The 11,273-nt window shown below is 60.1% G+C and overlaps 1 protein-coding gene and 1 long non-coding RNA gene across 2 annotated transcripts in view; one reads left to right on the top strand and one right to left on the bottom strand.

Moving 5' to 3' along the window:
* Positions 1-11,273, top strand: part of TIMP2 (TIMP metallopeptidase inhibitor 2) — a 48,111-nt gene that overhangs the window by 25,514 nt on the left and 11,324 nt on the right. Inside the window, exon 2 of the mRNA XM_045489744.1 lies at positions 10,053-10,153. Within this exon, the coding sequence (XP_045345700.1) occupies positions 10,053-10,153 (101 nt within the window). The remainder of the gene's footprint in view (positions 1-10,052; positions 10,154-11,273) is intronic.
* Positions 7,788-8,606, bottom strand: LOC123604070. The gene is made up of 2 exons (XR_006715203.1): positions 8,452-8,606; positions 7,788-7,927 (listed from the first exon to the last, which is right to left on the bottom strand). It is a non-coding gene; the product is annotated as an uncharacterized LOC123604070 (long non-coding RNA).

Genomic DNA, 11,273 nt, shown 5'->3' with positions numbered 1-11,273 from the left:
ACGTGCTTGTGTCCCCCCTCCCTCCCCAGGACCTCAGGTGCACGGAGTGGGATCATCCGTCTTCGGTCGTGATGCATTTGTATCACTGGCCCATGAATGGCCTTTTCCCTTTTAACGTGCATTTCCTAACGGATGATGTCATGAGCGGTTGTGAGCCCAAGGCTGGAATATTTGCTCAAAACCGGCTTCTGCCTGTGTGCTACTTCCGTTTCGTGGCTGCTGTGCCTTCTTAGCTACATGCCTGTGAACTTGGGGTGTGTCCCCTGTCCCTCATCCTGTGGGGTGTGCCCAGGGAGATGTGGGGTGACCCAGTCACACGAGAAAGCCGAACTGGGCTTCCCTGGAGAGCATCGGGCTCACAGAACCCCCAAATATGCCACCTGGATGGGGCAGTAGCAGCACCCCACTGAGTTTTTTGGGTTGTTTTCGAATCTTCAGTATCTCGGGTGAGGAGGCTTCTGTTGCCGCACGTTTTCGCCTCATTGAAAGCATCTCCTCGGACTCTGTTGTCGGTCTGGCTTTTCCGCTTTAGGTGGAGAAAATGTGCGGTCGTTTTGTCCCCTGGTTCTGGAATGTCATGGGTCAGGACTGCAAAGCCAACTCGACGATCTGATCTAAGCCCAGTACGGTTAAGAACGAAGCCCCGGGCCGGGAGGGGTGTTGGCTTTGAGTTGCCCAGTGTTGCACATTTCAGGATGAGGTACCTGGAGCTCCTGCCTGTTCCTGAAGCTTCTCCGTGGTCGGAGAGGGTGCTGCGAGATGCCCAGGTTTAAAGCCATGGCCACAACAGGACGCAAACATTGAGTACCGAGGTCTTCTGACAGCTGGAACCCCGGTCTAATGAATGGACGAGCCTGCCTTTGAGAGGGTGATTTTTGTTTCTACTTTCAAAAGGTAGTATTTGTGGCCCGTGTGTTTTAGGTGAGGAACTGCCCCTTCTCAGCTACACTTGAGCTAAAAGTAGATGCAGGAGATAGGCAGTGAGACGTGGTGGAGGGTGGGTCGTCGCTGCCCGGACAGTCACGCCTACACTGTCCCCAGAGAGCGGGATGAGACACCCTGCCCCTTCCCACCTGTCCTGCAGGAGCTGGGGGCCAGTAGTGCAGAAAATAAAACTGCCCTCCAGCCCACCCCCGACTCCCTGTGAAGATGTCAGGTGCCCAAAGAGCAGGCTGGGGGCCTGGCAGGCCCTGTCTCTGCTCCCTGTTGATCTGACCCACCTGGACTGCGGTGCCAGAGGCCCTGGGACAGAGCCACCTGGGAGAGTGTGGGGCTCCTGGCAGGTTCCCACGGAGCATGCCAAGAAGCAGCGAGGACTCCTGACTCCCGGATGACTCTGTGCCCCTTCGTTCTCCTGAAGCGTTTCTTGGGTCCTCCCTCTCCGAACACTGTATTTTCTAGAACTTTCCGTGGGTTTGATGCTCCTGCCCGCATATTTTGAGGCAGCCTCCCTGTTTCCATCTCCTCCCGCATTTACTGGAACCTTTGCCATCTGGTCGCTTCCTGGCAGTCCCGTCTGAGTCCTCGCCCCCAGACTACAGGGACTCGGGAAGGCCTCCGTGGCCGGTCTCGTGGTGGATGGGCGCCCGTTTGCCCAGGGGGGGGTGGAGAAGGAGAGCAGCACGTGTGCGCGGCTGAGGTCCGCTGCCCGCGGGACAGGTGCAGACCTGCAGTGCCGGGACAAGAGACGGGAACGGCGGTTCACCCCGTGATGGCATGACCCCCCCTCCTACTCTTGCCACACTGGCAGGCATCGTTGGCTTTGGCTGTGACCCTGCCTTCTGTGTGTGCTGCTCCGAGGGTCCTCATACCGTCCCTGCCCCCGCCCAGCCAGGGGCACGGTCGCGGGTGCATGATAATATCCAGAACCCCAGGAATGTAGAATAATGGGGAAAAGTAAGATATTTTAAAACTTGGGGCCCCGGGGGACCCTCTCTGCCCTGTAGTAGTTCTTCAGACGAGCGGGAAATGTAACGTGGTAGGGAGTTGATGTGTTAGTGTGGCCTGCCTCCGCGGTGCCTGTGACGGTCCGGGCCGCGTCCCAGGCATGCGGGAGACGGCTGTGAGGACTGGACAGACGTGCTGGGTCCTCTCCCACGTTGGAAGCTGGGAGCGTAGGCCCTGGGATCCCTGTCTCTGCCTGAGAAATGCCGTGGGCTGGGGTCAGCGCGCAGACCGCATGCCTCAGCCCTACTCGAGGCGGGGGAGGGGGGCGGGTGCTGCCGTGCCGATGGGCCTGAGCCCCGGGCCCAGCCCTCTGCCTTCACCCCTGAAAGTGGGGCAGGCCGGAGCGGAGCCTGGCCCGGGGTCCCGGCCTGCCAGGGGCAGTGTGAGGACGCCCCAGCCCCCAGCCCCTCCGTGCCCCTTCCTCAGCCTGCGGATGGGGAGGGATTGCAGGGGGGTGGCCAGATGCTCCCTCCGCGCCTCCCTGGGCTCCCTCTGCCTCCTGCCCCGCCCCGCCCCGTCCAGCGGCTGCCCCCCACTGCGGGCTCCAGGTCTGGGGTTTGCGGGGCTGAGCTTGGCTGCTCCTCGGGGTCTTGGCGGAGAAAGTGCAAAGCAGCAGTCCCTTCCACAAAGCCGCACTGTTCTCAGCAAATCCTCCCAGGATCGGGATGCATTTTTTTCAAGTGATTCAGCAGCACGTGAATGGGAACGGCCTGAGCCCAAGGCTTCGGGAACCGTGACCAAGGCCTCTGGCATGAGATCCCGCTGGGCTCACAAGGAGAAGGAAGGGTGGCGGGGCGCAACTCAGGGGCCTGCCAGGGTCCTGGGGGGGCGGGGGGAGGGCGGCCGAGCAGCGAGGGCCGAGGCTCTTCTCTGCGCAGCTGATGAGCTCTTAGAGACGGTTCCCTCCTGCTCCCGAGGGGGCCGTGGAGGTGGGAGTGCTGGTCTCCATGGAGACCGGGCATCCAGTGGACAGCAGCTCAAGCGAATGTGCTAGAATCTCGAATGGCCCAGGGCTGGGCCCACACTGCTGGTTCCTGTGCTCTCTCGTGCAGCCCGTCACCCTCCCCGACGCGTCGGCCCCCGTAGACGCGTCTGCTCCTAGGGGTCGTGAGTGCAGGCATCTCCAGCACCGGCCTGAGTCCCGCCGGCCAAGCCTTGCCCTCACCCTGGATAGGCACAGCCCTGCCCCAGAGCTGGGGATGTCAGCACCCCCCCACCCCCACCCCAGGATGAGGAGGCTTGCAGGGACCCGAAGGTGCCATCTGGTCTCCCAGTGCTGCTGCTCAGTGGAGGAAGCCCCTGGTTGCCTCCTGGCACCACGGGGAGGCCTTTAATTGTGAAATGATGCCTCTTCCCCCTTCTCAGTTCCCTAAAAGACTTGGCCTTGGAGGAAGTCTGCTGCAGTGCCGACCGAGAGCGGCCGGGCACTGACACCAGGGAAGGCAGAGCCAGGTGTTTGGGGAAAGCCCTCACCACCGTGTCCACCGAGGGGCACCTACAAAGCTGGGGGGTGGGCACACAGTGAGACCGGAGGGGCAGGTGGGGCCGGACGCTCCTGTGCGCTTCTGGGTGCTGAGCCAGCACTTGATGTCCTTGTGGCCTCTCCCAGGCTCTCTGACCACACCCCGCTTCCTCGTGGTGCAGTTCTGGGGGGAGGGGCATGGCCTCAAGCCCCGGGGGGGGGGGGGGTCTGAGCAGGCCTGCAGCCCAGGCGAGCACGGTTCCCTTTCTGGGTCACTGTCTGCCCTGTCCCCCACCGTGCAGCTGGTGAGGTCCGCCCACCCTGCTCGCCATGCAAATGCAGTCCCACTGGAGGGGTTCACAACCGTCTTTCCTGTGCCACCCCCCCCCCCCAGCCACCGGAAGTGCTTTAGTCACATGCAAGCAGTTAGGGAATCCCACGGCAATTGGGGGCCCCGAAAACCTAGTAATTTTGTTACAGCTTTTGTGGGGCACAGCTGTTACCACTGGGCTTAGATGCTGGACGGGGGCACCCCCTCGCTTTCCCAACTCTGGCCTTGAAGGTGGGATGGAGGGGCCCCCTCCAGGGCGTGTCCCGGGGCCAGGCTACCCTCAGCCAGGCTTTAGACACGCTCATTACCTTCAAGGAGCTCCAGCCAGGTCGACCAGCCATCCGGTGTCGCCCGTCCACCCCAGAGGGGTAAGAAAGTCTCGTCCTAAGCGGCAGCCGCAGGACGTAGCGGCAGGTGTCGGCGGGGACTGGGTAGCTGTGCGGTTGGAGGGTGTAAATGTCTAGACGGCAGGGCCCCTGCAGCTGGGTTTCCTCTGAAGAGGTTGGCATGTAATTGTACGTGGAGACAAGGAAAGGGACCGGGTGACCCACGGAGGGCGTTTGCAGCTGCAGTGACCTCATTTCCGTGTGAGAAGTGGCCTTCCCCACACTCGCCCCTGCGGCCGCACGCCATTGCCACGGCCGTCAGACCCCAGTGCCCGCAGCGGGTTTGGCTCGACTGCGTTCCGGCTGCTGCACAGGGCGGCCCCGCCCGCTCTTGGGGACACGGGACAGGAGGGTCCAGGGCACACGTCTGGCAAATCTAGTCGAGACGCCACCTTTCCCTCCCCCTGGGCGCGTGGCCCCGGGAACATGCTCCTGACTGGAGGGACCACGGGCCTGGGAGCAGGGTGGAAGGGCAAAGCAGCCGTGTCCCTGCGGGCAGTGCTCTCCCTGGGCGACCCTCCCGGGTTCACGCTGGAGGCCACAGAGAGTAGGCTGGGCCGAGAGGGGACGTGGCCTGTGCTGATGCTGAGCCAGCCCTGCCGCTCTGAGTCAGTGCACTGGTGAGGCTCAGATGATCCGGGGCTGGATTTTGACCTTGTATTTACAGGAGTATTTTTTCCGAACCCCGAGATTCCCACGTCTCTTCTGGGCAAATGCGTGGTTTTTCCATACGCCAGAAGCTCGGCCTCGCCCGGAACCAGGGCCTGGGGGCTTAGCGTGTGTTGAGTTTGTTGAGACGAGGCCTCGAGGGTCTAGAAGTCACGTTTTAATATCCACAGCTTGACCCGTGCTTTGGAATCGGGAGCCGGTGCCCAGGCAGAGCTGCCCCATTGGGAAGTGTCCTATTAGGATACATTCGTAAACGTAGCAGGTGAAATGCCTCCAGGGTGGCCAGGCCATGGTCAGGCCATGGCAAGATAGTAAAGACGACCCGGTGAGAATAAAACACACAGACTTGGCAAAGAGAGCTCTCCTTCTGGGTCTGGCTCCCCCCCGCGGATTATGGGTACGGCTTGCTGTATCCTTCGTGGCCTCCCAGGAACGTCCATGGACACAGTAGGACTCAAAAGATGTTGGTGGGGTCCGGCGGGGGATGATGTGAATCTCTGCCTGGGCTGGTCGAGTGAGCCACACCCCCTGGCCAGCCCAGGCCACGTTGCCGTGCTCTGAGGACACCCTAGTTTTCCCAGAAGCCCCCTGCTGTCCCTCCCCTGCCCCCCCTGCCCCCTCCCAGGACAGTCTGGCCTCCCTGGCTTTTCCCTGGGTGCTCGTCCTCTCTCAGAGTCTGAACCCAGCCTGTGTTCTTGGGATCATCGTCTCTGCCCTTGACTCTCCACCCGCCCAGCTCTTTTCCATCCCAAATCTGGCTGGGAGTGTGAGGGATCGGTTTTGCAGGCTGCTAGCCGGGGGAAGTGACATCATGTGGTGTCCGTGGCCCGAGGGGTGGGGGCAGGGGCTCTGTGGTTGCGTGTGCTTTGAATTAAGTCTACGGTTGTGCATTCCAGTAGCCAACATCTGGCGGTGAATTCATCAGCCAGTGTATCACCCTTGATCTCAAACCCAGATGTTGTGTTAACGGCAGAAAGGAAAGAAGAAAAAACAAAATCCGAGCAGCTTGGGGAGAGGCCATCATTTTTTAGCACAAAGCAGTTAGAACAAGGATCTTTATAAAGCCTCTTGTTCCCGCCGCTGCCTCTGGTTCCTACGGCGGAGGGCGGGCCAGCGGAGCAGAACCCCTCGCTGCTGGGGGGTGGGCAGGCCGTGGGCCGATCACCCACCCCAGGGCCGGACACTGGGCCCAGCAAACGTGTGTCCATGCCTGGATTTTAATTTCCTCTCAGATTCTTTTCTGCTTTTCCCCAGCCCTGGTCTTTCAGCGGCCTGGGACTGAGAGGGACCCGTCCTATGCTTAGAGTGGTCTCCATCACAGAGCTCTGGAGATGCCCATCGCCTGGGGTGTGGGAGATGCCTTTCTGGAGAGTTCTCTGCCTCCTCCCTGTCCGCCGCGAGGGTGCGCGTTTCTGTTTTCCTGTCCATTGTCTGACTTCTTGCCTGGGTTGGATGCTCCTTGAAGGCCCTCCCACACCTCCCCCCTTTCTCCCGTGGGCAGCAGAAGGAGGCCCATGCTTTTAGGATTTCGCTTGAAAAGCAACCCAACCCCAGACTCTTGAGTTTCTGGCCTCGTGCTGGGGGCAGAAGACTGAGGGTCCAAAGGTCGGCAGCCAGAGCTGGCTGGGGTCCACCTTGGTTCCCCTCCAGCCCTCCCGCCCTGTGGGGCCCCTCTGTCCTGTTTCCCCTCAGGTCTCCTGCCTCCACTTGCCTGTGGGATCCTCTGGCTCTGGTAAATGTATTCGCTAAAGCTTTTCGCGTGCCCTTCCCCCACCTACAGTGCTGAGCCCAAGTAGCCCCTGCTGCCCGGAGAAGATCGGCGGCACTGGGGCTCGAGCCCGCGTGGACAGGTGTATGTGTCGCGCCTCTCCTTCACATCAGGAGGGCGCTGACACTCCCAGAAGATCGCCAGAGAACTGGTCTTTGCTTCTCTTCATTCTCTTTCTTTCCTTCACCTTCTCTCTCGTTTTGCAAAGTGGAGAGGGGGTCCCCACACAGAATTCAAAGACGCCCAAGAACCTGAGTTCTTGTGCTGCGTGGACGAGCCCCGTCCGAGCTCCTCCGGGCCCCTCCCCCCTCCCCCCCCCCCCCCCCCCCCCCCCCCCCGCTTCCCTGCAAGCAGCTGGCAGCCCAGGAGCCACTTACCATTCTAGTCCGACCCCGCGAGTGGACCCCGGACCCTGGATGCAACCGGTGCCTTCTTTCCGATAATCTGAAACCGGAGAGTGTGGAGTCTGTCGCCCTAGGCCAAAGCGAGCACGTCAGGGAGCCGTGTCAGACCGGCCCCTGGGATTCGTGCTGACCGGGATGTGCGGTGTGGACCCGAGCGGCCAGCAGGTGTGGCTCTCCAGACCCGTCACCCGCAAGAGTGGGGACGTGCGCGCCATTCTTCGCCACAGCGCTTTTGCTGTTCTGTCGTCCGGAACTAGAGGTCCGTGGGGCCCCGGGCACCGTGTTTCCGAGCCCTCACCGCACCCGGAGGGAGTGCGGGTACCGGCAGTGGCACCTCGGCTGCGGACGTGAGCGGCTGTGTCTCCGGGACGTCAGGGAACTTCCCAGAGGCTGCGCGGAGGGGGAGGGCCTGACACACAATCTAGCCCGGCGCTGCCCCTTTTGAATTAGGATTTGGACTGCCTGGGAGCCTTAGGGGTTTTTCTGGGAGAGAACAGCGTGGAAGGCAGTGGAACCTTTTCGCCGTCTGAGAGTAGCGTTTGCTTGTCTTTTGCCCTCCAGCGAGTGATGTTTCTTGAGCACCTATTTCGCGTTGAGCATTGTGTGGGGGTAGCGGCGCTTCTGGAAGGCAGTTCCAGAAAGCATGCAGAATTGGGTGTATTATAGTAAAATCCAGCAGCAATGCCCTTTCTAGAACCGTGGCTTCCCTTGGGTGTTTCTGTTTCATTTGATAGCATCAGCCGGTGACGGTGTCACGGGAGGAGACAGGGTTAATCTGGTACGTTCCCTGATTTGCATAAACACGTCTTAATGTGGCGTTGCAGTAGGGTATAGATTACACAGGTAGTACGAGGGACCACAGACAGACTTCACCTGGATCCCCAGATTTCTCAGGTACAGCTCATTTCCATCTGGCAAATACCTGGTGAGCGCCAACTGCTCTGTGCCTAGAACATGCTTCTGCCAAAAAAAAAAAAAAAAAAAAATGGGGCGCCTGGGTGGCTCAGTCGGTTGAGCGTCCGACTTTGGCTCAGGTCATGATCTCACGGCTTGTGGGTTCGAGCCCCGCGTCGGGCTCTGTGCTGATGGCTCGGAGGCTGAAGCCTGGAGCCTGCTTCTGCTTCTCTGTCTCCCTCTCTCTCTCTGACCCTCCCCCGCGCGCTCTCTCTCAAAAATAGACATAAAAAAAAGAGAACGTAGCCTCTGCCTATCAGAAAGGCAGGTGCACAGCTGTTTACGACAGGATGGATGAGAGTGTGGAATGTGCCAAATGCTATGGGAGGACAGGATTTCCCAGAACAAGACAGGAAAGGGCAGTTTTATCTGGGTCTTTAAGGATGAATAGAAGTTTTCCAGGCAGGGGAGGGGTAGATGGCATTCGGAGCAGAGGTGGGGATACCCCTGGGCAGGTTTGGGTTCAAGGGACTATTATGGGCTGGTGGGACAGCAGGATGGGAGCCGCTGGGGGTAACTGAAATACATACCTCCTGGTACCGGGTTGCAAAGGGTCTCCCGTTTTAGACGAGGGCAGTGGGCGGCTGAGGAGGACACTTGAGCCAGGAGGGATGCGTCTAGAAAAAGTCAGCTGATGCCAGGGCCAGGAGGAGCCATGGAAACAGGTTGACCTGTTGCCAAGGGCAGAGCCCTCGGTTCTGGGCGGCCCACTGGGTGGCATTTCCTAGATGTGGGTTTGCAGGTTGGGGCCTGGCTCAGCCCCGAAAACAGGAACCCGTGGCCTTGGCCGGTCGTGACTCAGCTGCAACAGAAGACACATGAACGGGGTTTGGGCCTGGGTGGGGCGGGGGCGCTGGTCCCTGGTGCCAGGCTGGGATCCGGGGGATGGGCACAGACGGGGGGTCCGTGTGCCTGGGCCTCCGGGCTCCGTGGGGAAGACCACCCTGGCCAGGGAGTCCCGAGATCCGAGCTGCCCACCCGCGGGTGGAGAACAGAGGCGCCTTGGTGCCCGGTCCTGTCTGTTCCTTCTTTCTCTGTCTTGCTCACATCCCATTAGCGGGTGACCCTGCACAGATGAGTTGTGGAGGCCAAAGCATTTAAAGCTCTTAAAACAGGCCGTGCCACCAGCTGATAGGGGTCAAAATGGGGAAGGGGAGGGCTCTGCCCAAATGACACGGGAACTGCCCACCTCACCTTGTCGGGGCACGGGCTGGGGCCCGGGCTCTGCCTGCCTTGCTAGGAGGAGGCCGTGTGGGGGGCACGGCCCACGAGCCTCGGGCTCTTGCAAACACTCCAGAACCTTCCCAGCCCGGCCTCTTCCCTCTCCTTCACCTTGTGTCCCAGTCTGGGGTCATTTTCCTTCCATGGGGGCTCCTTCCGTGGCAGCGGCCCCGTATGTCGGCCGGGATGCCCGTGACTGCCTCCTCACCCGGTTCGATACCCTTTGGCGGGTAAAGCGCTCCGACCCTTCCTCTGTCGTGCTCCCTGTAGAACCTGTGTCGTTATCAAGGAGAGTCAGCCACAGGACATCTTTCAGGGACACTTTTAGGACAGATTAGCCATAGGGGATAGACTCTTCAGATCGAAGACCACCCCCCCCTCCGCCCCGCCCAATCCTAAACACGACAAGGCCTCTTGGGGAGGCTGTTACTCTCCTGCCTTCAGCCTGGAAAAAAAAGCCTGTTTGCCAGTAGGCTGCGGACGGAGGCTGGGTGGTAGGAGGCTCCCCATCTTAGCTGCACAATGATGATTGCGGACCAGTTAATTTGCTTATCTGCTTCCCCAGCCACCTGCATACACAGTGGAGAGAATTTGCAAAAGCCCCAGAGCACTCAGGCGTGACCTCAACAAAGCGCTTTGTCCACATCGGTGCCTACCAGTAACCCCACTGGTCGCGAGAGATCGGGCTTCTGCTTCTGGCTCCCGTGGACCGATTCTTGGGACCAGAAGGGGGGCTCTTAAGGCTTTACCTCTTGACCCTCCCCGCTGAGCTTGGGAGGGGTCCGGTGCCATGTTAAGGGCTGGGGTCATCTTGCCCCCTGCCTCCCGCCTCCCTGCAGCCCCTCACCCCTGCTCAGAGCCAGGACGGCACAGGGAGGACTCTCCTCACCTCCGTGTCTTTATTTTGCAGTGATTAGGGCCAAAGCGGTCAGCGTAAAGGAAGTAGACTCCGGGAACGACATCTACGGCAACCCCATCAAGCGGATTCAGTATGAGATCAAGCAGATAAAGGTAAGGGAGACTGTCACCAGGCTGCCCCACTGGGCAGAGCAGCGGGAAGGTTGGGAGCAAGGTTGGGCCCCCCCCCCCGCCCCCAGAGGCGGGAAACCATGAGGAGGTGCCCCGGGGTCTCGGGGAATGCAGTGCGGCCCCCGTGGAGCAGACCTAAGGGCTTCGAGCCACAAGTCGATCTGATTTTCCTTATCCGTAAATGCCTGAAAAGTCGTGTGGACCTGCTGCGTTCCGTCGACTTGGTTACTTCAAAAATGTGTCCTCTTCCTTGTGATGGGTCGTAAATTCGGGGCAGGCCCTCAGCGTTATCAGCAAGTGTGCCAGAGTTTCTATGGACCATTCCACGGGTGCCTGTCCTCGGCTGAGCTAGGGCGAGGTTCGAAGCCAGGAGACCTTGGTCGTTGCGTCTGGGAGGCCTCATTTCCCCCCACACTGTGCTGTGGGCTCTAGTCTTGCCTGGTGAGCTTTAAATTCTAAGAGGAAGGAAGGAGTCCTCTGGGCAGGTGTGGTGGGAGCCAGCTTCTTGCAAGGGAACGTGAAGGAAGGATGGAGACCGTAGCCCGGCCGGTGACGGAGAGGAACATCGGCCGGGTGGCAGAGGGGCGGACAGATGCAGGGGGTGGGGGGCAATGCGTAGTTTTTTCGGAACGTGTGTTCGTGTTCAAGGGCAAGGAGCCCGTATTTGAGGGGAGACGGGGCAGAGGGCGGGGCTTGGAAAGACAGGACCAGCCCTGGAGGACCGTGATCGTGATCGTTGGCAACAGTAGCTAACTCGGTCTGCGGGAGAGAAGGAGATTCTAGGCTGTAGCTGGAGAAAGGGCTTTGTCAAGGTGGGAGTTGTAGCCGTGCATATTTAACTTCGTTACAAAAATGTTATTTTTAGCCGGAAACGTTATCAGAAGGTCAATGAAATGCTTATTCGCTGCATCTGTGGCAGTTAAGAGGGCGTGTGCCATGAGCGGGAGAGAGAGCGTCTCTGTTCCTGAGACCTCATTGAGGCATCGTGAAAAGGCCGGTGTCGACACCGAAGAACAATTCTTGTCCTTTGGTGATTAATAGAGCGTGTTGTCGTCACCATCGGCCTAACCTTTCCTGGCGTGGGTGGGACGAGCTGTCTCAA

The sequence above is a fragment of the Leopardus geoffroyi genome, chromosome E1 (genome assembly GCF_018350155.1).
Source record: "Leopardus geoffroyi isolate Oge1 chromosome E1, O.geoffroyi_Oge1_pat1.0, whole genome shotgun sequence".
In the NCBI taxonomy this organism is placed as follows: Eukaryota; Metazoa; Chordata; class Mammalia; order Carnivora; family Felidae; genus Leopardus; species Leopardus geoffroyi.
This window is presented reverse-complemented; position numbering and strand designations above follow the sequence as displayed.